This window comes from Halichoeres trimaculatus, unplaced genomic scaffold, assembly GCF_033239565.1.
Source record: "Halichoeres trimaculatus isolate MK-OKI-2021-1 unplaced genomic scaffold, fHalTri1.1 fHalTri1_scaffold_4, whole genome shotgun sequence".
Taxonomy (NCBI): Eukaryota; Metazoa; Chordata; class Actinopteri; order Labriformes; family Labridae; genus Halichoeres; species Halichoeres trimaculatus.
In genome coordinates, this window is record NW_027437182.1 from 3,764,577 (window position 1) to 3,789,786 (window position 25,210).

The 25,210-nt window shown below is 41.8% G+C and overlaps 1 protein-coding gene across 1 annotated transcript in view; it reads left to right on the forward strand.

Annotated features, from left to right (window-relative positions):
- The first annotated feature begins 230 nt into the window (after positions 1–230).
- Positions 231–25,210, forward strand: part of igfbp3 (insulin-like growth factor binding protein 3) — a 29,478-nt gene continuing 4,498 nt past the window's right edge. Inside the window, exons 1-3 of the mRNA XM_074668115.1 lie at positions 231–695; positions 5,749–5,999; positions 10,733–10,852. Coding sequence (XP_074524216.1) covers positions 332–695; positions 5,749–5,999; positions 10,733–10,852 — 735 coding nt within the window. The 5' untranslated portion in view covers positions 231–331. The remainder of the gene's footprint in view (positions 696–5,748; positions 6,000–10,732; positions 10,853–25,210) is intronic.

Genomic DNA, 25,210 nt, shown 5'->3' on the forward strand with positions numbered 1-25,210 from the left:
AGATGAAACAAACACCTTTGTGTGTTTTCTCTGAACACACAGAGAGCATGAGCAGTGAATTATTCTGCAGGATTAAATCAGAGAGTGTTTGAGCTGCTCTCTCCTCAGACTGGAGGTAGCGGTCCCTCATATCGGGGCTCTCCGCTTACATTATTCATACGGAGGAGGGTGTGACTTGTTGGCTCTTTTTTCCGCCTGTATAAAACGAGAAGTTCGCGTAAAAGAAAATACAGATGGAGAAGGCTAGCCGGCTCGCTGTGTCACAGAGAGTCCCCTTAAGCCTACGTGACAACTCACATACTGTCCCTTTGTGACCAGCTCAATCGGCAGAATGCCCGCTCTCTGCGTGCTTTGTCTGGCCGCCGCGCTGGCTGCGTTCACCCGGCTCGCGGGCACCGTGGGGCCGGTGGTCCGATGCGAGCCGTGCGACGCCGGGGCTCTCCTGCAGTGCAAGCCACTGCCGAAGGACTGCGCGGAGCGGGTGCGGGAGCCCGGCTGCGGCTGCTGCATGACGTGCGCCCTCGGTGAGGGACAGGCGTGTGGAGTGTACACGGCGCGCTGTGGCTCCGGCTTGACCTGCCAGCACCAGCCGGGGGAGAGGCGTCCCCTGCAAGCTCTGCTGGAGGGACGGGGAGTGTGCTCCAGTGCTGCATCCAAAAAGCTCAACAGCATTCTCATACCGGCTCCAAAACAGGGTAAGGCGCGTTTTTTTTTCACTCCTTTCATGCTTTCTGGGACATTTCCTGTGAATTTTGCACGAGTGTTGTGACAGGCGCTCCCACTGACCAGGTCTGGGGAGCCCCCTGCTTATGGAAAATCAAAAAATGCGCTTTGCACTGATTGTGTTTGAGCTCCTCAGAGTTCACTGAACAGTTGAGGCTCCTTAAAAACACGCAGGATATTTATTATCCGGGCTTTTCTTGCCCCCCATCACAGCCTTCATTCCCCACCGTGGGGGCATTAGAGGAGAGGAGGTTTGACATTGCGCAGGGATGTGTTCGCGCAGGCGAAACAAATCCCATAGGCTCCTGAAAGTTTAAGTGGATCACACCAGCTATGGGCTGGAGCTTTACGCAGCAATTAATCGTTGCTTACACACCAGGCGGCTTCTTTTTCCATGCGCGCACAGCTTTGGCACTCCACGCGTAATGAAGTGAAATGAAATTTAAGGCAATTGAAAGATTGTCCTCTGGGGTTTGCAGATTTTTTTGTTTTCAGAAAGTAAAAAAAAAAAGTGCTCCATCTCTGTTTCTCCTCACACACACACACACACACACTCACACACACACAGCCTGGCTCCCTCAAACCAATAGTTAAGGAATGCCACATACATACTGTAAGTATACAGTATTTAGCTGAGGCTGAGCGCAGACCATGTCCTTGTCTTCTGTAATGTCCTGATTTTCCTTCAAGTAAAGCTCAGGGATTTTTGTGCACAGCATGAAAATATGTGCTGCTGCTTTCCTCCTCCAGGATGTGGGCCAAAGTATGTCGAGTGTGTGGCAAACAGTGCACACACACACACACAGTTTCAGATCAATGAGCCCACTCTGGATCATCTTCACCGGACCATCCGGACTCGGCTCAGACTCAGGGACCCCTCCACCTGAATGCTGTTTTGTGTGAATGGATGCACGCTGCTCACACCGGTGTAACGACACACATGCCACCTACATGTGAATACACACTGTTGTGTGTTCAGGCTCTGCTGACGTCAGGCCTCCAGGAGCCTCTGTGTGTGTTTTCTTCTTCCTGGTTGTTTGGTTTGGCCGATGCAATGTGTGTGTGTGTGTCTCCACATTGTCACACACACATCATCAACCTCTCCAGACTTCTCTTTTTATGCACTTAAAACTTCACTACCTCTCAGACAGGTATGCATGCTCCTCTGCTCCACAAAAAAGGAGGAAGTGATCCACAGCGCCTCTGCTGGTCAGAGTGTGTAACTGCAGCCCTGTGAGTCCCAGCTTCAGCCTCTCCTCCCAGACATTAACAAGCTCCCCTCAACCGCAGTTTGTGCTGTTTACCCCTGTGCCATTTTACAAACAAATTGCGTAATGTGTTTATCTAAAACGCCCCAGACTTCCATGAAAGGTTACATAAAAAGTTTATATCGACTATAAAAATTAAAGCTTGCAGGAAAGCTGCAGAGCGTGTCCTCAGATTTGGATGTTTATGGATTCTGTGCAGTAAAAAAATGCGTCGAGCAGCATCTGCCGCCTCCAGACGATGCTGTTGTTGACGTCCCTGTGAGTCGTGGAGAGCCCGTGGAGAACCTGTGGAGAACCCGTGGAGCCCCCGCCACGTCACTAATTGATCAGGTGGTCACGGGGAAAGGGGTGGGCTGCCAGCCCGCCTGCCCACACGAGCTACACCCCTGCATGCCCGTCTGCCGCCCTCACCGCAGCTCTCCAACGCAAAAATCTGCTTCGAGTTAACGGTTCAAAACTGTTTGGGTGTGTGTGTGTGTGTGTGTTTTCTGCATGTGTGTTCCAATCCTGGTCCGTCTCAGACTGTGGCCTTTTGGCGGCGTGGCTCACCGGGTGGCACATGACGGCGGTTTAATCCTCTCCTATATCAGGGAGGCGAGGTGGCAGCCCCCTCCTCTCCTCCTCCCGGTCAGATGGTCGCTCTATAACGATTTGACAGGAATCTTTGCCAGCACCAGGAGCTATTAATATACCTGCTTTCTCATCTCCCACTTTACCTCCAAACCCCAGCTCCCCACCCGACACTTACAAACACGTACAAAACATGTTCTTCTTCACAGTGTCCTTAAAAAGTCTTGTTTACATCAGTTCCTCTCTGCGGGTCTATCTCTTGGTCGGCATGCTGTGGAAATTTGTGGATATGAGATCGTCATGTTTCTGTTTATTACTTGGCTTCGTCTCTGGCTCCAGAACAGCCCACAAGGCAATGAGCTAACCTTATTTTGTGTCTTTTAAACAGACAGTGGAGAATGCTCTGCTGGATTAAGAGGAGCAGGCATTCATCATCCTGCATTACAATGTTTTGATCCGACTTGTAAACTTAAACAACTGTGGGTTTGTGATACTCAGCTTCAGGGCAGCGTTAATGGAAAAATAAATGATGATATTTAGGAGCTGATTGCCTGTTTCTGTGAAGCACTGAGCTGTGAAAAAACACTCGCGTCTCTTTGGAATTATCATAAGATGTGATTAAATCCTGAAGCCTGGTTCAGGGGCTGCTGAAACCTTTTCTTCTGCTCTGCAGAACTTCACTTTGTCGAGGTGAAAGAGATCATCAAGGAGACTCGATGTGTTATTTAGAGCTTCTCATGAACACAGAAAAGGGGAAGTGGGTTGAGCAATGATGGTTCTCTCCTGGTTCTTGTTGTTGTGTGTTTCATGCAGCGATTATCAGGTAATTTTCAGTTTAAGACTCTAAACCTCTAAAGGTCACAAACAAACAAAAGTCTGTTTAGTAGGGATGTTCGATACCACTTTTTTTCAACAGAAGGGATGCACGAGATGTCGGTATCAATATCAGTACCGGTCGATATTTACTAGTTGGCTGCCGGTCATTTTCAGAGCATCTGGAACGATCTTTCAAGACCCAAATAATCTTGTTTTCTCTGACTATGTAAAGACCAAAACTAGCTAAGAAGAGTGGACTCTCTTTTTTTGTGTTTCTCTTCCTTGGGCGCTCCATCCTTTGATCCTCTCCATGATCGTCTTTTCTTTTTTAACCAATCTTTTTTTTAACCAATATTCTAAATATCAGTTATCGGCCATAACAACGATATTAATATAGGATATCGATATTGGCCAAACTGTTCATATCAGTGCATCCCTAATAAGACAGCACAGTCTCTGCTTTTAAAAACTTGGCAAAAATGCAAAATAAAACTAAGAACTATCAGACTTTTAGTGTTTTTTTTTTTTTTTTTTAAATAAACTGAAGTGCCAAATAAAAAAAGTTTCACTGTTAACTCTTCCTACTTCATTCATGTTGTCTGAACAGGACCTGAGGCACATTTGCAGTGCTGTTAAACCGCAACAATGTACCTTGGGATGGGTACCAAATTAGGTACTTTTATAGGTACCAATCGTATTCTGTCTGTAGTACCGGCTACCAATTCACATAAAATCAAAGGTACCATGTTTAGGTACCTTAATCTATCCTTGTGACTCTGAGGGAGTGGAAGAGTAGGCGATTTTCCGTGTCGGACGTGAACACACCATTACAATTTATCTATCAAGAGATATATATTTCAAATTTAAAAAACTTTGAGATTTTATTATGAAAAAATTATGCCATGTATTATTATGTATTACCACATAAACACACACAAGTACCAGAAATTGGTACCAATGAGTACTAATACCAATTGCATCACCTCTAGGGATGCACTGATCCAACTTTTCTGGTCCTGATACTGATACCTGGCTTTGGGTATCCAATCCTGATCTGATACCAGTGTTACATAATAACCTGCATGCTCTGCTGTGGGATAAGACTGGTTATGTTTTGAGTAAAAGACAAAAATGAGTACATATGGACTTTAGAAGTAAGTATTTATTTAAACTATAAGTGCTTAAATGTTTACCAGCAGTTTGGTTAAAAAATGCTTCAGACTTTACAGAAATTAATATTTGATTGTAAAGTTTTATACCCTGTAGACTAAATCATAGTTTAGCTTTACTGTCAGGTTTGTACTGATCCTTTCCCACCGATACCAGATACCAGGATTGGATCGGTGCATCCCTTATCAATACTGATCATTTAACGTGAAAGGTACCCATTCCCAAATGTAGCGCCAACTACTGGCAAGGAGGACTTTCTTGACATAAGATTTTTCTGCTGGTATCAGCAGCCTTCACAAGTACCGATACCTTGAAATAAGGCCAGTATCAGCCTGTTACCTGATACCAGTACTAGCCCATCCCTACTATCTAGTAAGGTCTCACTGAACTACATCTGGACTGTGCATAGGCGGCTTATCTAAAGCTAAAGCTCTGAACATTCTGCAGAAACTCATCAACTCTCTCCAGCTGACGTCTTTAAATTAGTGCTGTCAAATGGTTAAAAAATTAATCACATGTCTATTCTGTAATTAATCATGATTAATCACACATTTCCCTTTGGCTTAATACAATCTATTAATACAATCTATCGATCAAAATACTGCAACTGACTTGAATTTTGATTGAGTAGTAAATACTGAATCAGATTAATTACAGGGTTGCTGTGGATTGTAATCATGTTTCATTTTGCATGAGCCAACAGACTAAAAAAAAGGAAATAGTTTTGCACTTAATGTGTTAATGACAGTAACACCTGAGGGACAGGTGAGCTTTGGTTTCCTAAGTTACTCCAGGAGCACCAAACATCTGAATCTAGAGGTGGCGCTGCAGCGTACCGGCTTAAAACACTGTTTTGAGTCTTTGTTCAGCACCCAGATCACAGGAAACTGATGCGTGCATCAGAGCAGCCTTTGAAGTGTGATCTGGTTCAGATTGGAAAATTGTCGGTGAGGTGGTTTTTAATCTGATTCTGGTTTGAGTTAGTCTCAGTGTGGAGAAACTGGAACCAAAAAATGCTTCATGAGTCTGTGAGTAGTTTTCAAACAGCCTCAAGAAAACATATTTGATTTTTTACCGGCTGTAACTGAAGAAAAAACAAATATTAACCCACTCTGAGCTTCCATCGCTTAAATAGAAGAAACCCCTTAATGCCAAAATATCAAACATTTCAAAGCTGACTCATGACCTTTCACCCCTGCAGAGAATCCTGGGAATCAGGTAGAAGAGGGCTGTGCCAACGGAACCACGACCGCCACCGTCCTGCCCGGCGTGGGGACAGTGAAAGGCGGGCACAGCCGGGGCTCCATGGACACCAGGCCTCAGCTGCACAACAAACTGATCCAGAAGGATCAGAACAGGAAGACTCAGAGCTACAAGGTGGAGTCGGTGTCAGGAGGAGCCAACATGGACATGCACAACTTCTCCCTGGAGAGCAAGAGGGAGACTGAGTATGTAAGTCACAGAGGGAATGAAGCGTCCGTTTCATGTGCTCAGAGTTCGTTCAGAGGAAACAGAGAGTTTGGATTCACTGAGAGAGATGTTTAAATTAACTCAGGAATAAGTCTTCATAAGGATTAGCTTGTTGCTAAGAGTGAGAATAAAGACAGACTGTGATACAGCTTAAACTGCAAACTAAACTCAATAAACAGCAGGAAATACTGCCAAATAAAAAACCAAAACATTTTTACTTCAATGAAAACAACACAAAATCAGATTATTACACTAGCACAAGGGTCTGCACCTTTACCTTCATTCAAGCCATTTTGCCTCAACTCACATGGATTAAAATCATTGAGGAGCCACCAAATATACTTTGTTTTCATAATAAAGTCAAAAAGGGAATATAAATCTATACATATTTAAAATATAGTTCATAATTATGCAAACAAAAAGCTTTTCTAATATTTAAAACTATATACATGTGATGTGTTGTTTTTTTTTGTTTTAATACATTTGAAAAAAAATCACAGAATCGTTAAAATTACAAAAAAATATATTTTTGAAAAAAAGTTGCAAAAATAAAAAAAGGACTAACAAAAATTTGCAACAATGTTTATTTTTTTTATTTCATGATTTTGGTAAAATATAAAAAACAATCTAAATTTAATTTGCAAAATTTAAGGTTTTTTTAAATTTCAAAAAGTTGAAATTAAAATTAAAAATAAAAATTATTATTTTAAAATTTTGTAATTTTGGTCAAATATAAAAAAAAATCTAAATTTAATTTGCTATTTTTTTTTTTATTTAAAAAATTTGCAATATAAATCTTGAATTTGCAAAATTTCCGGTTTTAAATGTAAAACCTCCATAAATTTCCAAAAATTTTGAATTTTTGAACATTACTAAACTTTAGAAAAAAAACTTGAAATCTAATACATTTTTTAAAATATACATGATCAATTCATTTTTTGAAACTTAACTTCAATTTGATAACATATATTGATAATATTGCCCATCTCATCATTTTTTTTTGTTTGCTAATGTCTCGCCACATATTAAGCGTGTAATTTAAGCTGGCCCATTGGCAGTTGAATGAATTCATCCACACAGAATTCAAATCTGTATTTTCTTCCAGATTAGTCTTTTTGTAGATGTAGTTATCTTCCCAGGGCTGTAAAACTTGAGGTTATCCACAGGTGCATGGAAAGTTGGTGGGCTGCTGATGTTGTAGGAGGTGAAGTAGAGCGGTGGCAGGCTTTATTGACAGATGGGATGAAGATTTAGTTCAACTAAATGTTAACGCAGGATTTTATTTAGTGTCAGTGTCTCTAATCATCAGTACCCTCTGTAAGAAAAAAAAAAAAAAAACTTTTAATAATATTTTTTTGAATCTAAAAGGAGCCACTGCAAAGGAGTCACAGACCCGCAGGTTGATGACCTCTGTTCTAGCGTCTTATGTCTAGCAGAGAAAAGGGTTACATGTCAAACTTGATGATGTAGCACAGTGTCTTTTATCCTACCAGAATTCCACATGTGTTATTATTCCAATTTATAATAATAATAATAGCTATTAACTTGATTTATATAGCAATTTTTTGAAAACAATGTTGCAAAATGCTTAACATAATAAAAAAACAGTAAAGAGAAATAAAAGAGAAGAAGTATAAGAGAGGAAAAAGAGAAATGTTAGGCAAAATATAGAAATATAAAAGGCTAAGAAACACAACCAAATAAAGGAAACATCAGTAAAATAAAAGCAATAAAAGATTGAAACAATTAAAACAAGAAGAGATCAAGAATTTAAGATCATGCCCATGATACTGTCAAAGAAATAAGTTGAATAAATAAAGTAAAATAAAAGCAGCAGTTTGACAATGAAAGAATCACCTGGAAAGGCTCTGCATTAAACCAAAATACGACCAACATCAACAAGTCCAACAAAACCTAGCTTGGCTTCAAAGTGTTGTGTTTACTCTATTATGCTTCTATTTCTAAAAAAGTTATAAAAGTTCAAAGAGCCCTGAAAAAGTACAGGGCAAGCACCAGCCTCAGGTGTTAGAATATGGCACCAATGAAGAAGTGCAGAGCCCTGCAGTTCCTTGAGTGTCCACATGAGGCTGTCTCGGACAGAATCTAGACTGAGTTGCTCCTGCGCTCACCTCTCCAGCTGGTGAAGCTCCTCAAGTAAAGGTGGACTTAGAGGATGAAAAACTGTCCTCATGCAAAATAATTATGAACCTACATTTGTCCATTTTTACCACCAAAACATCTTGTTAGAGTAAATCCTTTGCAAAAAACAATCACACCCTCCTTCTTCTTCCTCATTCAGAGCAAACTCAGGTTGGATTCAGGTGACTATTCACTAAATTAAACATACTAATGGATATATTATACAATTTCTACAGTCTGCTCTGATGATTGTTGATAAGAAGTACAAACTACACCTTTTGATTTTAAAGCCTTTTATAAACTACTGTACTTTATAAAACAAACAGTATCATTTAAAGGGACTGTGAGGACTTTTCTCAGCTTCTTTATTGAATTGAGCAGGATGGGATTGATTTACAGCACATGAAAGTACGACAACACCACGCCAGCTGACAAAGTTTAAAAGTGAGAAGAGAGATCTGTGTTTTCCTCTGCTGAACACTTTTTCTGTGATTAATTTTGTAGTAATGGTGGACACTGGAGCCTAACTGTCAGACAGAAAAAGGACAAAAGAGCAGAAGAAAGAGAAACAGGAGAGAGATAGAGCACGAGCTAAAGGCAAACACAAAAGCCAAAGGCTAAAACATGTGCTAAGCGCTAACACACGGGCTAAAGGCTAAAACATGTGCTAAAGGCTAAAATGTGAGATAAAGGCTAAAGCATGGGCAAAAGGCTGAAAGAGGGGCTAAAGGCTCAATTGGGTCTAGAGGCTAAAACATGGGCTTAAGGCTGACACACATGCTAAAGGCTATAACACATGCTAAAGGGTGTCACACTGGCTTAAGGCCAAAATATATGCTAAAGGCTAGCACACAAGCTAAAGGCTGACACAGGGGATAAAGGCTGACATAAGGGCTAAAGGCTTAAACTTGAGCTGAATGCTAGCACACAAGCCAAGGCTGACACAGGGGCTAAAGGCTGACATATGGGCTAAAGGCTAAAACAGAGGCTCAAGGCTAAAGCACAAGCTTAAGGCTGTCACACAGGCCAAAGGCTATAACAAATGCTTAATGCTGACACACTGGCTCGAGGCTTTAACACAAGCTAAAGGCTAAACATGAGCTGAAGGCTAAAACATAAGCTACAAGCAAAAACAGGGACTAAAGGCTAAAATGCAAGCCAAAGGCTAAAGCATGAGCTGAAGGCTGTAAGAGGGGCTAAAGACTGACATATGGTCTTAAGGCTAAAACACAGGCTAAAAACTAAAATATGGGCTAGAGGCTGACACACATGCTAAAGGCTATAACACATGCTAAAGTTTGACACATTTGCAAAAGGCTAAAGCATGTGCTGAAGGCTAACACACAAGCTTAAGGCTAACACAGGTTCTAAAGGCTAAAACACAGGTTAAAGGCTAGAACATGGGCTAGAGGCTGACACACAGGCTAAAGGCTAAATCTCAGGCTAAAGGCTGACACACGGGCTAAAGGATAAAACTTGTGCTAAAGGTTTAAGGATAAACATGTGCCTAAAACTAAAACAGGGGCTAAAGGCTAAAACACTCAAGCTAAAAGCTGACATAGGTTCTAAAGGCTAATCCACAGGCTAAAGGCTAAAACAGGGGCTAGAGGCTGATACACAGACTTAAGGCTGTTACAAATGCTAAAGGTTGACACACAGGCTAAAGGCTAAAACATTTTCAGAAGGCTAAAACATTTGCTAAAGGCTTAAACATGGGCTAAAGGCTAACGTAGGTTCTGAAGGCTAAAACACAGGGTAGAAGCTAAAACATGGGCTAGAGGCAGAAATGGTGTCTTAAGGCTAAAACATGAGCTTAAAGCTGACACACAGGCTTTAGGCTAAAACTTGAGGTAAAGGCTAAAACGGGTTAAGCTGTTTGTGCTAACGTTCATTCTAACCCACAGTCAGCAGTTATTCTGCAGTGGTCTGTTCAAACTTGAGAGTCTATCAATAAAATGAAGAGTGAGGTTACGTTAGCTCTGATTGGTGGATGAGCGCTCATAGGACAAAACCAGAATTTACTAACGAACTAAGTGAGTAGTGACTGTACCAATGTTTGAAAAGGACGGATACATTTGTATAAATAGGCCTTTAAAAGTCATGTCATCACGACAGCATGTGCGATTCTGCCCGAAAGTGCCGCTTCAATCGATTTCAAGCGAATAGTCCAAACAGTCTCTTTTAAAGCAGAGACTAGCAAATCTTGAAGCCAAACTGTGAGCTGCACTCAGGACATCTCCGAGGTTTGTTTTTATCCTCTCTGACGATCTCTCGGAAACTTCTAAACCACACTTTTCTGAATGTGTGCACCAGCTGCAGCAGAAGTTAAAGTCCACTCGATGAATGTGTTTGACATGTCAGATAAGTGTGATCATACAGTGTGGGGAGAAGATTTACATAACGTAGAAACCGCTTTATTTGAAGCGGCACATTCAGGAAGTTCACTTTTACAGCCTCTGATGCTCACTGTAAACTTATAATTGCATGACCGCTCCTCGTGTTCCTCGTGTCTGTGACTGTGTAAAGGATGAGTGTGTAATATTTGTGTCGTCGGGGTGTGTTTGCCGTGTTGCTAGGGGCCGTGTCGGCGGGAGATGGAGAGCATCCTGAGCAGCCTTAAAATCAGCAACGTGCTCAACCCGAGAGGCTTCCGCATACCCAACTGTGACAGAAAGGGCTTCTACAAGAAAAAACAGGTGAATGTAACACACACATACACACACACACACCTGCAGACATGCAAATAGACCCACCACATGCCTGAACACTTCCAAAGAATCCACAGCGACTCATCCCACCCACCCACACATGCACACAATCCCCCCGCTCTGTGCAGCTCAGGTTGCCTTGACAGCCACATCAACACTATATTATCAGAATGGCTAATAAGCATGTATTACCCCGGTAAGTGCACTGCAGCCGGCTGACTCATGCTTCACAGGAAATGAAGTCGGTCAGGTGTGTTTGTGGGTGTGCGGTGTGGGAGAGTGTGGGGGGTAGGGAGGTAAGAATGTGGTCTGGGAGTGTGTGTGGCACGGTAGATGTGGCGGCAGGGGAGTGTATGTATGGCGCTTGTTTGATGGCGGTAGTTTTGGTGAGGGTGTGTAGGTGTGGGGCGCTGTTGGTGAGGTAAAAAAAACAAACAGCCTGTCACTGGTTTAGTTTTTCTCGTCCGTGGTGCAGCAGACTCAGGCCACCCATACATAGCCGGCTCATTTGTCAGACCCGGGAAGCTAAAATCCGCCGGAGAAGTTTGGACACGAGGAGAGGAGGGGTGAGACGGGAAGAGCGGCGGTGGAGGGGGTGGCGTTCGGCGTGCCAGATAAACACCAGCAGCTAATTTCCTGAATATGATCGCCTTATCGGAGGGGCTCCACGGAGCTCGAGCCGTTCTCAGAAACGAGTGAGTCACTTAAAAACCCCCTGCAAGCACCATGAGTCAGACACCAAACCCTACACACACACACACACTCTCACACACACAGGAAACAATCACCTTCTCAGCTTCTGACCACACTCTTTCCCCAAAGTGCCATTTAATTGAGACTTATATTAAAATCAGACTCTTCCTCTCTTTTCCTGGATCTTCCAACAAATTTCTACCAGGAAAGAGTCCTCGTGTGTGTGTGTGTGTGTGAATGTGTGTGTGCACCAGCGTGCCAGCCCTTGTCGCTCCTTTCTCAGCGAGCCGGTGGGGTGCAGGGTGTTGTGTGTTAAATCCATCCAAGGGGATGTGCCTTCACGGTGTGTTGCAGAGATTTATGACCGGAAGCACCGCGAAGAGGAGACCGTGTGAACCGTCTAGGGTGACAATGCTGTGAAAAGAAGGGAGCAGGACAGAGAGGAGGAGGAGGAGGAGGAGGGAGCAGGGGAAAAAGAGGCAAAACCATCCACATGATACATAAGCTGCCCCAGTGTCGTAAAACGAAACCCCAACCCGCATCTTTTCATATCAAATGGTCACGGACTGTCGAGAGGAGGGGGCTGATAAAAGCTGCAAGTTTTAAGTTTCATGCAGGAATTAAATCAGGAACCAAAAGGGCTCCTCCACCACGTTCTTCCAGGAATGAAGGATCAGCAGGAGCTAAACTTAGGAACTAATTTAGAAGCTACTTGTCAGTCTCTTTTGTACATTCCTGCTTGTGTTTTCACGGCAAATTGGAAAGGTGAGAGGTCAGACGGTGATGAGTTCGTTTGAGACGTGTAGTTTTCATGCAGTTGATGGAGCTCGAGCTTAAGTGTGTCTCTGACAAGCATTTTTTGAGGGTTTTGCTCGTGCACAGAGGGTCCGATCGGGCCTATATTTGGCATTTTAAGGCATATCAGCATCAGCCTTTTTTTAAATCAGACCACCGATGTGAAACCCATTCAAAACTGTGTTGTTTTGGCTCTGGTGCTTCTCTGCAGAGTTTCTCCCTGTCTACACTATGGAAGCCCTAGATGGTCATTTTAAATCAGTCACGTAAAACCAAACAGAAAATTAATTCAAAGGCAGCACAAACTCAATTCTGTCCAGATTTATTGCAGTTACATAGAAACTTTTGAAAAGTTTACTGAAGAAAACTTTATTTTTTTATTTTTTTAAGTTTTCATTTAACTTAATAAAACATGCTGCTGAGCCTTAGAGCTGTTTAATAAACATACGCTTGAAGGCATTTGAATGACATTATGTGTTGGAGTTCGTATTGTTCAAAGTTTTTAAAGCCAATATTTTCACTTTGACTTCAAATCAATATCGGCTTCAAATATCGGTTATCAGCCTCCTTGCCTACTGACGATCAGTATTGGTATCGCCCCCCAAAAATCTGACTTTCTCTAGTCCTGAGCTCTGGGAAAGGTGTCTTTGTTTGAACAGTTATTCAAAAGTTACTGAGTTAGACTAACTATCCATCTCGTGGGGCCAGTTGTTCAAAGGTAATCCTGGGTTGAGTAATCCAATCCTAGTTTTAATCTGGACCAAACCTTCAGTTTGTGTTATTCAGAACTTTTCAGGAGGATTTGGATCACTTTGATCCAAAAAAACCTTGATTATCCTGATCCCAACAGGGGGCTGGTAGGGATGGTACCAAATCAGGTACTCTTATTGGTACTGACGGAATTCTGTCAAAAGTACCGGGTACCGATTCACGTAAAGTCAAAAGGTTCCATGTTTAGGTAGCTCAAAGCCGCGTTTCCACCAAGCAGTCCAGTTCGGTTCAGTACGGTTTGGCTCAGATTGGTACAGTTAAGCCTGGTCCTGTTTGTGTTTCCACAGCAAACTGTGCCCTCTCGTGGTAGGCGGTGTGTAAGCCAAATGTCGCAAGCCACAGCTGTCAAACAATAGCGTGATGCCGTAGCAGCGCAACACAGTTTACCCCGCTAATAAATCCAACAAAGAAGAAAAATGCGACACAGTAAACAAAGAGCAATGATGCAAGACATGCAGCATTTCATCCTCTCTGTGATTGGCATGTAGCTCTTTGATACAAAGAACAATCAAGCTTTGTTTCAGAGAAGTCTGTGTGAGAAATGCAGCCGCTGTTGGGGTAAGTGACGATTCTTTTGACCAATCAACGGTCTGCAGTGTTGTAGCTCCACCTTCTGAGAGCGGATCGCCAGTCTGGCACCCATACGAAAGGGTCCCAAAAAAGTAGGCTGGCTCGTCTCGGTTGTTTGGGGATCTGTCCCGGGATAAGTCAGCGGAAACGCCACAAAATGCGTGCTGCAGCCAGCCACCAGGGGGAGCAGTTTTTGTGGAGACCTCACATCGAGCTGAGCAAATGACATCCATTTTTTTTTTTTTTTTATCGTTTCAATAAACAGTGTTTCGATAATCTTTCCTGTTTCAAACGAGCTGATGCACCTGCATGTGCGTCCATGTAGCGTCTTGTTCAGCAGCGACCTGCCAGGATTCCTGGCTTGATGTGACTTGACATGGACTCAGACTCAGTTATTCAAGACTAGGGATGCAGCAATGATCTGGTTTCACTTTTGAGAATCCTGCTCTGAAATGTCAACTTATCTAATCATAAGAGCTCTACAAAGTGTTTCTGTTGTCGCTTGGATGTTAGACCCCATCAGTTGAACCTGACAAAACATATTTGTCAAATAGTGGATACAGTTGGAAATATCCAGAGATGTAAAATCAACATGTTCATGTGGTTTTATACACGAGTAATGCTGTAAAATGAATGAATGCATCATTCTGGTGTCAATTGGGAAACCATGATTGTGACTCAGGCTTAAATCTAACCATCAAAACCTCAAATCGTTGCGTCATAACTCATGACTCGTCTCAGACTCAGCGTGTAGCAGAGATCTCTGAGGCTCAGACCTGGTTTCTTCCAGGTTAAATCTAAAGAAAAGCTGAAATTTCAGGATCTTTCAGTCTGAATCGTGTGTTGTTTTTGGTGTGTAAGTCCCTGCTCGGTAAAACGAGCTCCGGGCCAGTCTGAGCGGTGTTACCTCGGCTACACAGGAGCCTATTTTTAGCCCCAGTTATATGAATTGGCCCAGTATCCCAGTTCAGGCCGTGCATGCCCAACACTGACCCTCTCATTACACCCCTCACAGTCTCCCTCTCACTGTCCCTCTCAGGCTTCCTCTCCCTTATTCATCATTTCATCCACCCATCATTACCCCCATTGTGCCCTGTCTACAGTCATCCACCCGTCTTTTGTTCAGTCTGCCCGCTCCATCATTCCGTCCATCCTGCCCTTCCGCCCACCTGGCTTTTCCTTCCTTGTTTGGCCAGGAATCACCCCGCAGAGGGCTGGTGAAAGGGACGACAGTGTCTGCGTCTCCTCTCTGTGTACGCTTTCAGAGTTTAGTGTGTGTTAAGAAGAAGAGGAGGAGGAGGAGGAGGAGGAGGAGGAGGAGGAAGAGGCCGTGGGTTGAGGATGTGAGCCAGGTGCCTGCGTACCCTTATCCCTCCCTCCTCCCTGGGTCCTGACAGTGCCAGGGCCCATAAGGGCTGACTTATTGAGCGTGACTCAGAAGGATCTGTGGAAACGTACACACTGACCACAATGGCTTTATAATAACTGGCCAACCTTCAGGGGCCCAGACAGCTATTTTCACTCTGTCTCCCTGCGTCGTCCTCTTCTCTCCCTGGATTTCTAATCCTCCTTGCCTTCCTTCTCTCTGGAGGATATGGACTGTTTTTATCTGCTGTTGCATGTTTTCAGGGCAGGGTGAACTTTAACATGCTCCTCAGTGTCTTTGCTGATGATAACACGATGTGTAGTGTGAGGATATGACCTAAAAATCAACTTTTCAAGAAGTTGATCAAGTGTTTTGGGCCAACTTTTGTCATGTCCAATGCTTCCTTTCTAAGATGCTTTCCAAAAGTCGTATATATTTTATCCCAAATTAAGTTCTCTGCCACACAAGTTTTTTGAAAGTGAACTTCTTTATCTAACATCTTCCAAGGCTCATTTCTCCTGGTCCAAGGATCTTCAACCTGTGGCTCTGGAGCCTCGTGAGGCTCTTTGACTCCTTTGCAGTGGCTCCTTGTAGCTTGAAAAAATATAATAGAAAGAAAGAATTTTTCATTTTTCTTACAGATGGTATTTATGATTAAATACATTAGGGTTTTTTTGTTTGTTTTTTGCATTTTTTTTTGCATTTTTTTTTTATTTTGGATTTTTTTTTAATTTAAATTCTTTGAAATATTTCCAAATTTAAGAAACAAAAAAAATCCAAATTTTTGAAGATTGCAAATTTTAAACACTTTGGCAAAATTTGAATTTTTTTAAATTTAAATTCTGTTTTAGAAAAATTGAAATAAAAATTAAAAAAATGTTTTGTAAATTTAAGAGATTTTGGTAAGATCTAGATATTTAAGAAAATAGTAAACTTATTAGAAAAAACAAGCACCTTTTGAAATAAAAAATTAAAAAAATGTTTTGCAAATTTAAGAGATTTTGGTAAGATCTAGAAATTTTTTTAAAAATTGGAATTTTGCCAAATTTTTTTGCAAATTTTTAATTATTTTTTGGAAAAAAATATAATATTTTTTTTATTTAATTTTTTTTAATAAAATTTCTAGATGTCATTGCTCTTTGTTTCCTGTGTGGCTTTTTATCTTTTTTATTGGATGTTTTAGTGGGGTACACTGTATTATGCTGCTATGGCGACATGCTATCACGTAGCTGATGCGGCTATCAGCATTTGGCTAACCAAACTGTACTGATCCATACTGGAGTGCTCAGTGGAAACAGGGCGATAGTCTGCAAACTGAGTTTTCAAAGTTCGATCATTGTCACTTTTCAAACTACAAATGAATACATCATCTTGTTGCTTTGTATCTTAGGAAAAGTTGTCTTGAACAAAGAAAGGTAAAGAAAAAAAAAAGATCTGCTCCCCAAAACAACACTTTTGCCTTGGCAAGAGTCACATCTTTACGACAGTGGGTGATAGTGCTCATGGGAAATGGAGTCGTATCCCAGTAAAACACTGCTCCACACAAAACAAACAGTCAGAAGTTTGTAACAACCAAATGAAGACTCAGATCTCTATTGTCTCTTAACTCAATTAATTTAGCCATAAATTAATATAAAACAAATGAAAATAGGAGATGAATATATGTGGAAGTCAAAGCTTTGGGTGATGAAACACTCAGCGGGTAATTACTTGTTGTTTTTTGAGAATCTATAAATAGGTAAGCCACTAAAAATATCCCTCCTGTTAGCTTAAAGTCACACCACCTCTGCTGTCAGTCGTCCATCAACGGCCTGTATTGATTATTTCTGCTCCTATTTTAAAGCCTGTGTGGCCTCATTCTTCTAAAACCAACATGTTTTTTTTTCTGGGACTCTCATTAACTTTATTTTTTCAGAAAAAGCAATATCCTGCAGCGACTCCCAACACTGACTGCTCATACAAACACACACACACACACACAGATGCGCCCTCTTCCACACAAATACATATACATGCGCCCCTATGCACAAACATGCATACACACTGCATTTTATGAGCTTATGTTTATCCTGTGGTCGCACCAGGCTCTTTTTAATGTCCGTGAAGCCCAGCGGCGCTGCTATTAGCTATAAAGACCGGCGTCACAAGAGCACGCATTCATACGCACAACACACACCCCATAAAGGTAGCATTATGAATGTTCAGGGGGGATGAAATGTGCTTTTCTGGAGACGGCTGTGTGGACCACGCAGTGTAAGGCTGGGAATATGGGGCACGAGGTCTGAGGTGACCCCTGAGGCGAGGTTTAGCCTCTGTGGTTCAGGGCGCTAGGATTAGGAGAGGAGTACACCTCCAAAAAAACATGTTTTGATTATCCACTTCTCACCCCAGCACGCTCAAAGGCACTCTGAAGAGGTCCATTTGGCTTTTTCATTCATCAGCTGTGCTCCCTGAGGAGCCTGATGGGTAATTTGGCAGCAAAAAGTACACATTATGAAAAGACAAATTAAGTCTCTTCAGTTCTTAAAAAAAACAGAAACAATTTTCTTCACTGCATGTCTCAAAAATAATAAATTGGAATGTTTAGCCCCCTAAAAAATGAGCTGTAGGCCTCCTACAATAAAATTACAAAAAACAAGTTTGGTCTGAGTTACTCTCTCTCCAGGGAGGGTGTGATTTTCTTCATTACTCATTATTTTCAAAGTTATTAAACTTACAAGTTTTGAGCAAATAAGGGCATGGCAGAATTGACCAAAATGTTTTTTTCAGGGCTGATACCGATACCAATTGGAAGCCAATAACTGATATTTGTGGCCGATATTCATTTGCAGTAAAAGTGAAAATACTGGCGTCGAAATTTGGGATAATACAAAATCCATCAATTTACTTTGTTTAAGCTACGAGGCTCAGCAGCTGTCTTATAAAGTTAAACGAAAACTTAAAAAAATAAATAGCTCCCTAAAGTTTTCTACAGTAAGTCAAGTTTTCCAAAAAAATGCTAAAGCAGATTGCGATATGCCTCAAAATGCTTAATATTAGCACCGATAATCAGCCCGGTGTATAATCAGTCTATCCCTAGCCATGACCATACTTCCACGTAGCTCTGCAGCTGTCCTCCAAAACACCTGGGGGCAGTGTTCTGAGGTTGTCAGCTTCTTGAAGAAAAAAAAATATCTATCCCAGGTACAATTTTGGGGGCGAGGGTTACTCCAGAGACTTAGAGGATCAAAAAATTATAAATATGTTTGTGGGGAAAACATAATAAATTGATGAAAACTGCCTTTTTCCAGAACGATTTGCATCCTCTATGGGTGCCGCTCAATGTGTTAACTTCGTGCTTCCTCCACGACATTGGAAGTACTTTCCCAGTCGCCATTTTGAAGACTGTCCCAAAGTGATAGTTGTGCTCAGAGGCGAGAGGAGAGAGGATGGAGGAGCTATGATCGAGGAGACACGAGAGCCAGCTTTGCGGAAGTCTTTTCACTGACAGACACGCCCCCATATAGAATATCACTCTCTGATTGGACGCTGCAGCGGCTCAGACTTCACACGAAACTTCACAAAAACACTACGGAGTTTAATGAGAGAAAACACAAGCTGAGGACAGGCACAGAGGATCGTTTAAAAACAGATCATAAATCAGGTAATAAAGTGTTCGCTGTGAGTTTAAATCATCAAATCAATATAACAGAGGATTAATACAGAAAACTGACTGATCAATAATATCTTCCTGAGACACAATAAGGTGGGTTATATTAAGAAGCTTCACAGAGTTCAGGATCAGATGGGCTCTAGGTAAAGGCTAAATAATTCATAAATAATCTCACAATTACGCATTTTACCGGAAAAGTGATCCATGAGCTTCTAAACAGCACACAGAATAAACAGAGAGCAGGTTTTCTTCATGGTAACGTGTTTGTTAAACAGGTTAAAGAAACAGACAAATCTCTGTTACTGTTTCTGTTTGATCAGAGTTATTACAGCGCACATATGCAGACGCACAAACAGCTGTTAGAACTGACTGACAGATGATCCAGAGGTGATCAGCTGATGCTGTCGTCACTGAAACACGTCGCTTCATGTGACGCTCCGAAGGAGAGGATTTCCCATTGCTCTAAAACTGAATCTCCTCCATCCTCTCTCCTCTCTTCATCATCTCTGGTGGGAGGGACTAAGACGCAAGTGAACGACGCAAGTGGAGGAAGGAAGGATGGAACTTTGGAGCTCTGAGACGCACCCTATGGGTGCATCCGAATAGTCCTTTTTTGATAAGGAACCTTCCTAACTGAAGAAATGACCCGGAAGCATTTAAACGTCGGCCATGATAAATGCTGTTCGAATTCTCTAAAAGTTAAGGAAAGGAGGGTAGTTGCTTCCTTTAATATCTCCTTTAGCAAAATTATTATTATTATAAACACGGCTACTGCCGAAAGTTTACGAAAACTTACGATGGAGAAGGGACGGAAATTATGTGAGAGACTGTTGCTTTTCTTACATTTACCATCATGTGTCTGCCTAAATGTGTTTATTGTGTTCACGATGTATGGACGTCAAAAAGATTTATAACCCGAAACGTTTGGTTGCAACTCCGAACTGAAACGATGGATCACTAGTGATAGAAGTAATAACGTTTATTAAAATCAATAAAAGAAGGACAAATGAGGACTTTTACAGTACTCCAAACATAATAAATTACGTCACAAGTAATTGTTGTCATATAAATATGACATCAAAGTGAAAGTGCAGTCGAATTCCTCTTTGGCCGCAGTTCTCCTTTCCTCTCATCTTTTCCCTCCTTCCCTTGACCCTGTGACGTTTTTTATCGGGGTTAAGGTAGTGGATAGGAAAGGACTTACGAAGGACTATTCGGATCCACCCTATGTCTTCAACTGGAAGGAGCAGGAAGCAGATGATGTCATGTGACAGGAACCACTTGGAAACTATTTTCTATAAACCAAAATCTTTGTCCAAGTTGTCTAATAGCATATGAGGGGAGAAAGTTGCATTAGCAACACTGAGATTTTTCATTGTGAGTAGAAAATGACAGTGATACACTTCAGCAACATTTGTTGCCAGTGGGGCAAACGGGTTAATGGTTTATTTTTAGGTTTTTCTTTTCAACAGCAGAGCAGATTCAAACTTTACAACTAAAGAAGTCGTCAGTGAAACTTTCATCTGTCTGAGGAACGTGTAAAGTGACATGACATTCAGTTTCTTCTAGGTTTGTGACAGTCTTTGGCATTCCTGTGTGTGTGCGTGTGTGTGTGAGTGTGTGTGTGTGTGTGTGTGTGTGTGCAGATTGAAGCAGTAAAGAAAGGATGGCTTGAGATGACTGCTAATAGTTCACAGATGAAAGAGACTGAGCGGAAATTCAAAGGTAGCCAAGCAACAGGGGAATGCACGCATGCACATTCTGCTCTTCCTCTTTCTCCTGCTCCTCCTTTGGCTTTTCAACCCTCCCATGCACACACACACACACTCACTTACACACACACACACACATGCAGCACATACAGGACTCCATCATCATTAACCAGAGCAGAGGAACACAATGTTAAGCTCCTGTCGGCGGTCTCGTCCACTGGGTCAGGGCGAAAATAGACGCCGGCCACAGACTCAGACGCTGAGGAGAATGAAGGAGAGGCAGAGGAGGAGGAGGAGGAGGAAGAGATGATGTGAGTGTGTGAGAACGGGGCGTGCCGGCCTGTGTCTTTGCCCCCAGACTGCTGCAGTAGTTGTTGGTATTTTAATGGGCCTGTGTCTCTGTAAAGCTGCCTTTGATCATGCTCTCAGGCTGCACGTGGATGTGGACTACACCGGAAACAGACACCTGGTCACACTCTGAAGCTGCTCTGTCTGTGTGTGTGTGTGTGTGTCTGTGTCTGTGTGTGTGTGTGTGTGGCTGCACGGTGCAGTGCCGTCCAGCAGTATCAGGAGTTTTACGGCCTGTGGAATTTAGACATGATCCCAAATGTCTTCCAGATTAAAGCGCAGATTTTCAGCTCTAATTTAAGAGTGTTAACATCCATATCTGATAAGCTGAGCTGAAAATACAGTCCTTATTGTAGCCTGTGGGATTCCAGGGATGAAGTGTGCTCTGATCCTGGGTTATTCAGCATATTCTCCATTCCTCACAGCAACAGGAGCGCTAACAGTAAGTCCTGTTGGCGTTTTATGGTACGCCACTGTCATAAAAGTGGTCAAAGTTTGGTCAGAAGTTATTGTAGTATTGGGAATTGTAGCTCAATGCATTGATTTATCTTTACTTTTTGATGCTAGTTGTTGTGGCCTGCAAATCTCAAGAGATGTTTCTTAATCCTTAAGCTAACTTAATTGTTAAGCTAACTCGATCACCTCTTTTGTTACGTTTAGGGTCAGTTGCTACATTTCAGGTTGTTGTTACGTTTCAGGCTTTAATGTACGGTGGCTGGTAGGTGTCAGCTGATTTGCAAAAGCAAAAACACAAGATGCAAAAGCCACAATACAATGGAAGTGCGAGAGGACAGTTTTCCTAACAGACATAGAAAAGTTGTGAAAGTAAGTCAGACAATTTGCAAAAGTCACAACACAAACGCAAATGCAAAAGCTACAACATGTATACAAAAAATAACAGCACAACGGAAGTCAACAGACACAGAAAAGTTGCAAAAGTAAGTAAATTATTTTCTTCTTTTAACGACATCTATGATAAAAAAAGCTTGTAGGGGTCTCACCTTGTGATATCCTTTATACTACTTATGTTTTTTTTTTATTTACCGGGAAAATACATCATTTTATATTTAGCTTTGTGAATCAATAGCATTAGCGCTAAAGCTATACTTACAATATCTGAAGGTGAAAAAAAAATAAGAAAACAATCATTAACTTACTTTTACAACTTTTCTGTGTTCATTAGGAAAACTGTCCTCTTAACTTCAGCTGTGTTGTAGCTTTTGCATTTGTACTTTTGCTTTTGCGCTTCAGCCCAAAGTGTAACAACAACCCGAAATGTAACAAAAGTGCTGAGCTCCAAATGAAATTAAAAAAAAAAAAGAATTAGAAACACAATATAAATATGATTTTTTTGAACAACTTATTACATTTTGGGTTTTATAAAAAAAAATTAATTACATTTTGGGCTCAGCACTTTTGTTAATTTTAGGTTGTTGTTATCTTTCCGTCTCTAAAAAATGACCGATATTGGTTTGCAGTAACAGTGAAAATATTGGTGTCCAAATTTTTGAATGATACAAACTCCAACATTTTGTTTAAACGTCTTTAAGGATATGTTTATGAAACAGCTCCCAGGCTCAGCAGCATGTCTTATAAAGTTTAATGAAAACTTAAAAAAAAAATAGCTCCCCAAAGTTTTCTGTTTAGTTTTCACATGACTTTGACTTTGAGTGTTTTGGCCATCCAGGGCTCCCATAGTGGAGTGAAACTCTGTGCAGAGAAGCAGCAAGACGCAGCTCCTGGAAATTTACAGTTTAAACAATTTTGTATAATTTTTAAGAGCCAGTCAAACATTTTCCAATCAGACGGCGCTGTGGGTGGGCAACACTGGAGACAGAGAGACGCGGCTACATCAGAGCCAAAATACCACAGTTTTAAATTGATTTCTTGGATTAACAAAAGGCTGATGCCGATATGCCTCAAAATGACAAATATTGGTGCTGATTATTGGTCTATCCTTAATAGGAAGGGTCAATTTTCTGATGTATTGCTTTAAACTAGTACAGAATAATCCAAAAAAGTTCTGATTGTTGGAAGAAAATGTTTCATAGTTGGTTTCCATGTATGAGTCAGTTGTTTGAACATTTAAGTGTCCACTTTGACATTTAAACACCAACCCCAACAGGTCGTGTAAGGTCTTATTTCTTGTCTTATACCAACCTAAATATCACAACGAGGTAAAAACAAAAGATGGAGGACGAATCATGTGGAGATAAAACTAAAGTGGCCAGTAAACCAAGGCAGAGAGACAGGTGAAACTATCAGGGGTATTAAATAATAAAAGGGAGACAAGGACAGGAGGCAAAACTAGACCAGACACACATGGAGCAAGGACTAGAGACTAAAAAAGGGAAGCACACAAGAGAAGGATGACTATGAACAAGACAAAGAAACACAAGCTAAATCCACAAAAAAAGACACTCGATAGGATGTTAAAGAGAAGATTTTTGATGGAGTTTGTGTGCACATATTGGTTCAAGCAAAACACTCTCAGGTGACCAACGATGAGGTCAGGGATTGACGAAAAATTGGATTTTTTTCTGCACCTGACATCCCTTGTGTCTAACTAATGAACGGCGACCAGTTTAGGACATCCTCAGGTCTCAGAGTCAAGAGTCAGAGCTCAGATAAAAAAGCATCAGATGTCTGGTAAAGTCCTCTGGACCTGGACTCAACTGCCTCAAACCAAAAGGCCTCAGATAAGAAAAAAAAACATGCACAATGAAGATTTTCCAGGAACCTGATACTTTTTAATCTTAGACCTGAAGACCTATGAAGACATCACTGAGGTTTGGGGCCACTCCCCTTTCTTGACTTGTTTCCTGCTGTTTCCACTGTCCTGTCCTCAGATCAAAGCATCAGAAGTCTGAAAAAATAAGTTAAAAACAGAACTCGACAAGTTTTAATCACCTGCTGGTTGATTTTAACCCCAAAAGAGTTCAGCAGAGATGTTCCTGGTTTTGGACTCCAGTGACAGTGACACGGGCCCAGTGACAGACAGACGTGTCTTGGCGCTGGCCGGTCACCTCAACACTCTGTCACCACTCCCCCCCTGAGGGATGATGCTGGGAAGATGGAGGATTATTCTGAGCCAGAGTTTAGCCTGGCCCGGAGGATTCTGCCGTTTCATGTGAACTCCAAATGGAGCTCATAAAGTTGCCACTCTACAAAGCGTGGCCCCCTGTGGGACATCTGATATTACTGCAAACACGTGTGTGTGAGTGTGTGTGTGTGTGTGTAAGCAGGTGGGGGGTATGTATACATACAGTACACTCAACTCCTGTCTGTGTGCGCCTTCATGTTTGCTGATGCATGTTTATGCGTGCACACACACATGCTCTCGTGCACGCTCGGGCCATAATCAGGTCCAGATGATTTTGAGAGTCTGCCAGCTTCCCAGAATAGCAGCGCTGGTTTCCTTGCAGCCCTCCAACTGGCCTTGGCAAATATTTTAGCAACTCCATGTTTACCTTCACACTCCTTCACTCTCACTGGCTCAGAGCGCTCCTCATTCCTTCCAAAAGAATCTGCTTCTTCATCGTTTACCCCGCTGGTCAGGAGCCTGATAAATAAAGCTCAGAGATGGCACGGGCTCAGCAGCGTGCCAGTGGAGCCCTCCTGTTCTGATCTTTACACATTTCTGAGGGTCTATCACAGGCGCAGCAGCTGCTCGCTCCGCTGTGTTTATCTCTGATAGATTCTGCTCATAAAACCTCTGCGACAGTTCCAGACAGCAGGGCATTCCTCCCCGTGATCGATGAGATGTTTGTCTTATTAGAGTTCTGCTGAGGCACGACTTGGCCTCCTCACAAGCATCCCAGCTCGGAGCGCCAGCAGAGAGACGGCTCGTCTTATTATAAAACGTACAGGCACGGCGGAGGAGGTGGTGTTGATGAAGCTGTGTCAGGGTGATTCCTCACCTTGGAAACGCTAATCTGTTTTCACAATGTGTCTCAAAGTGATAAGTCCTCGGCCGCGCTCCAGTCCTTCCCACCTGTGGTCTCTGAACTAAAGATGGAAGTGGAAGCTGGCCGAGGGATGTTCGTACGCGTCCTGATGGTGCCATATGGAGCTAAGTAAAGGCCAAAAGTTTTGTAAATTTGGAAAATAAAATGAAACCAAAAAATTTAAAGTTTGATCCTGAATTTAAAAAAAAACACTAAACAACCAAACAATAAATCAATTAAAAAATTATTTTTGATTTATTTTTTGATTTAAAAAAAAAAGATTTATTTTCAGTTTTTATTCTTACATATATTTTAATTTTTTAATTTAATTTTTTTTCAGATTTTTTTTTCTTTTTTGGGTTACAATTTTTTTTCCACTTTCAGATTGTTTTTTTGGATTCAAACTTTTGGCCTGTTCTTGTGTGGGGAGCGTGGTCTCAACTGAGAAAGCTCAGAGCCTTCCTTAGTGATGTTGCCTTCAGGAAACATTGG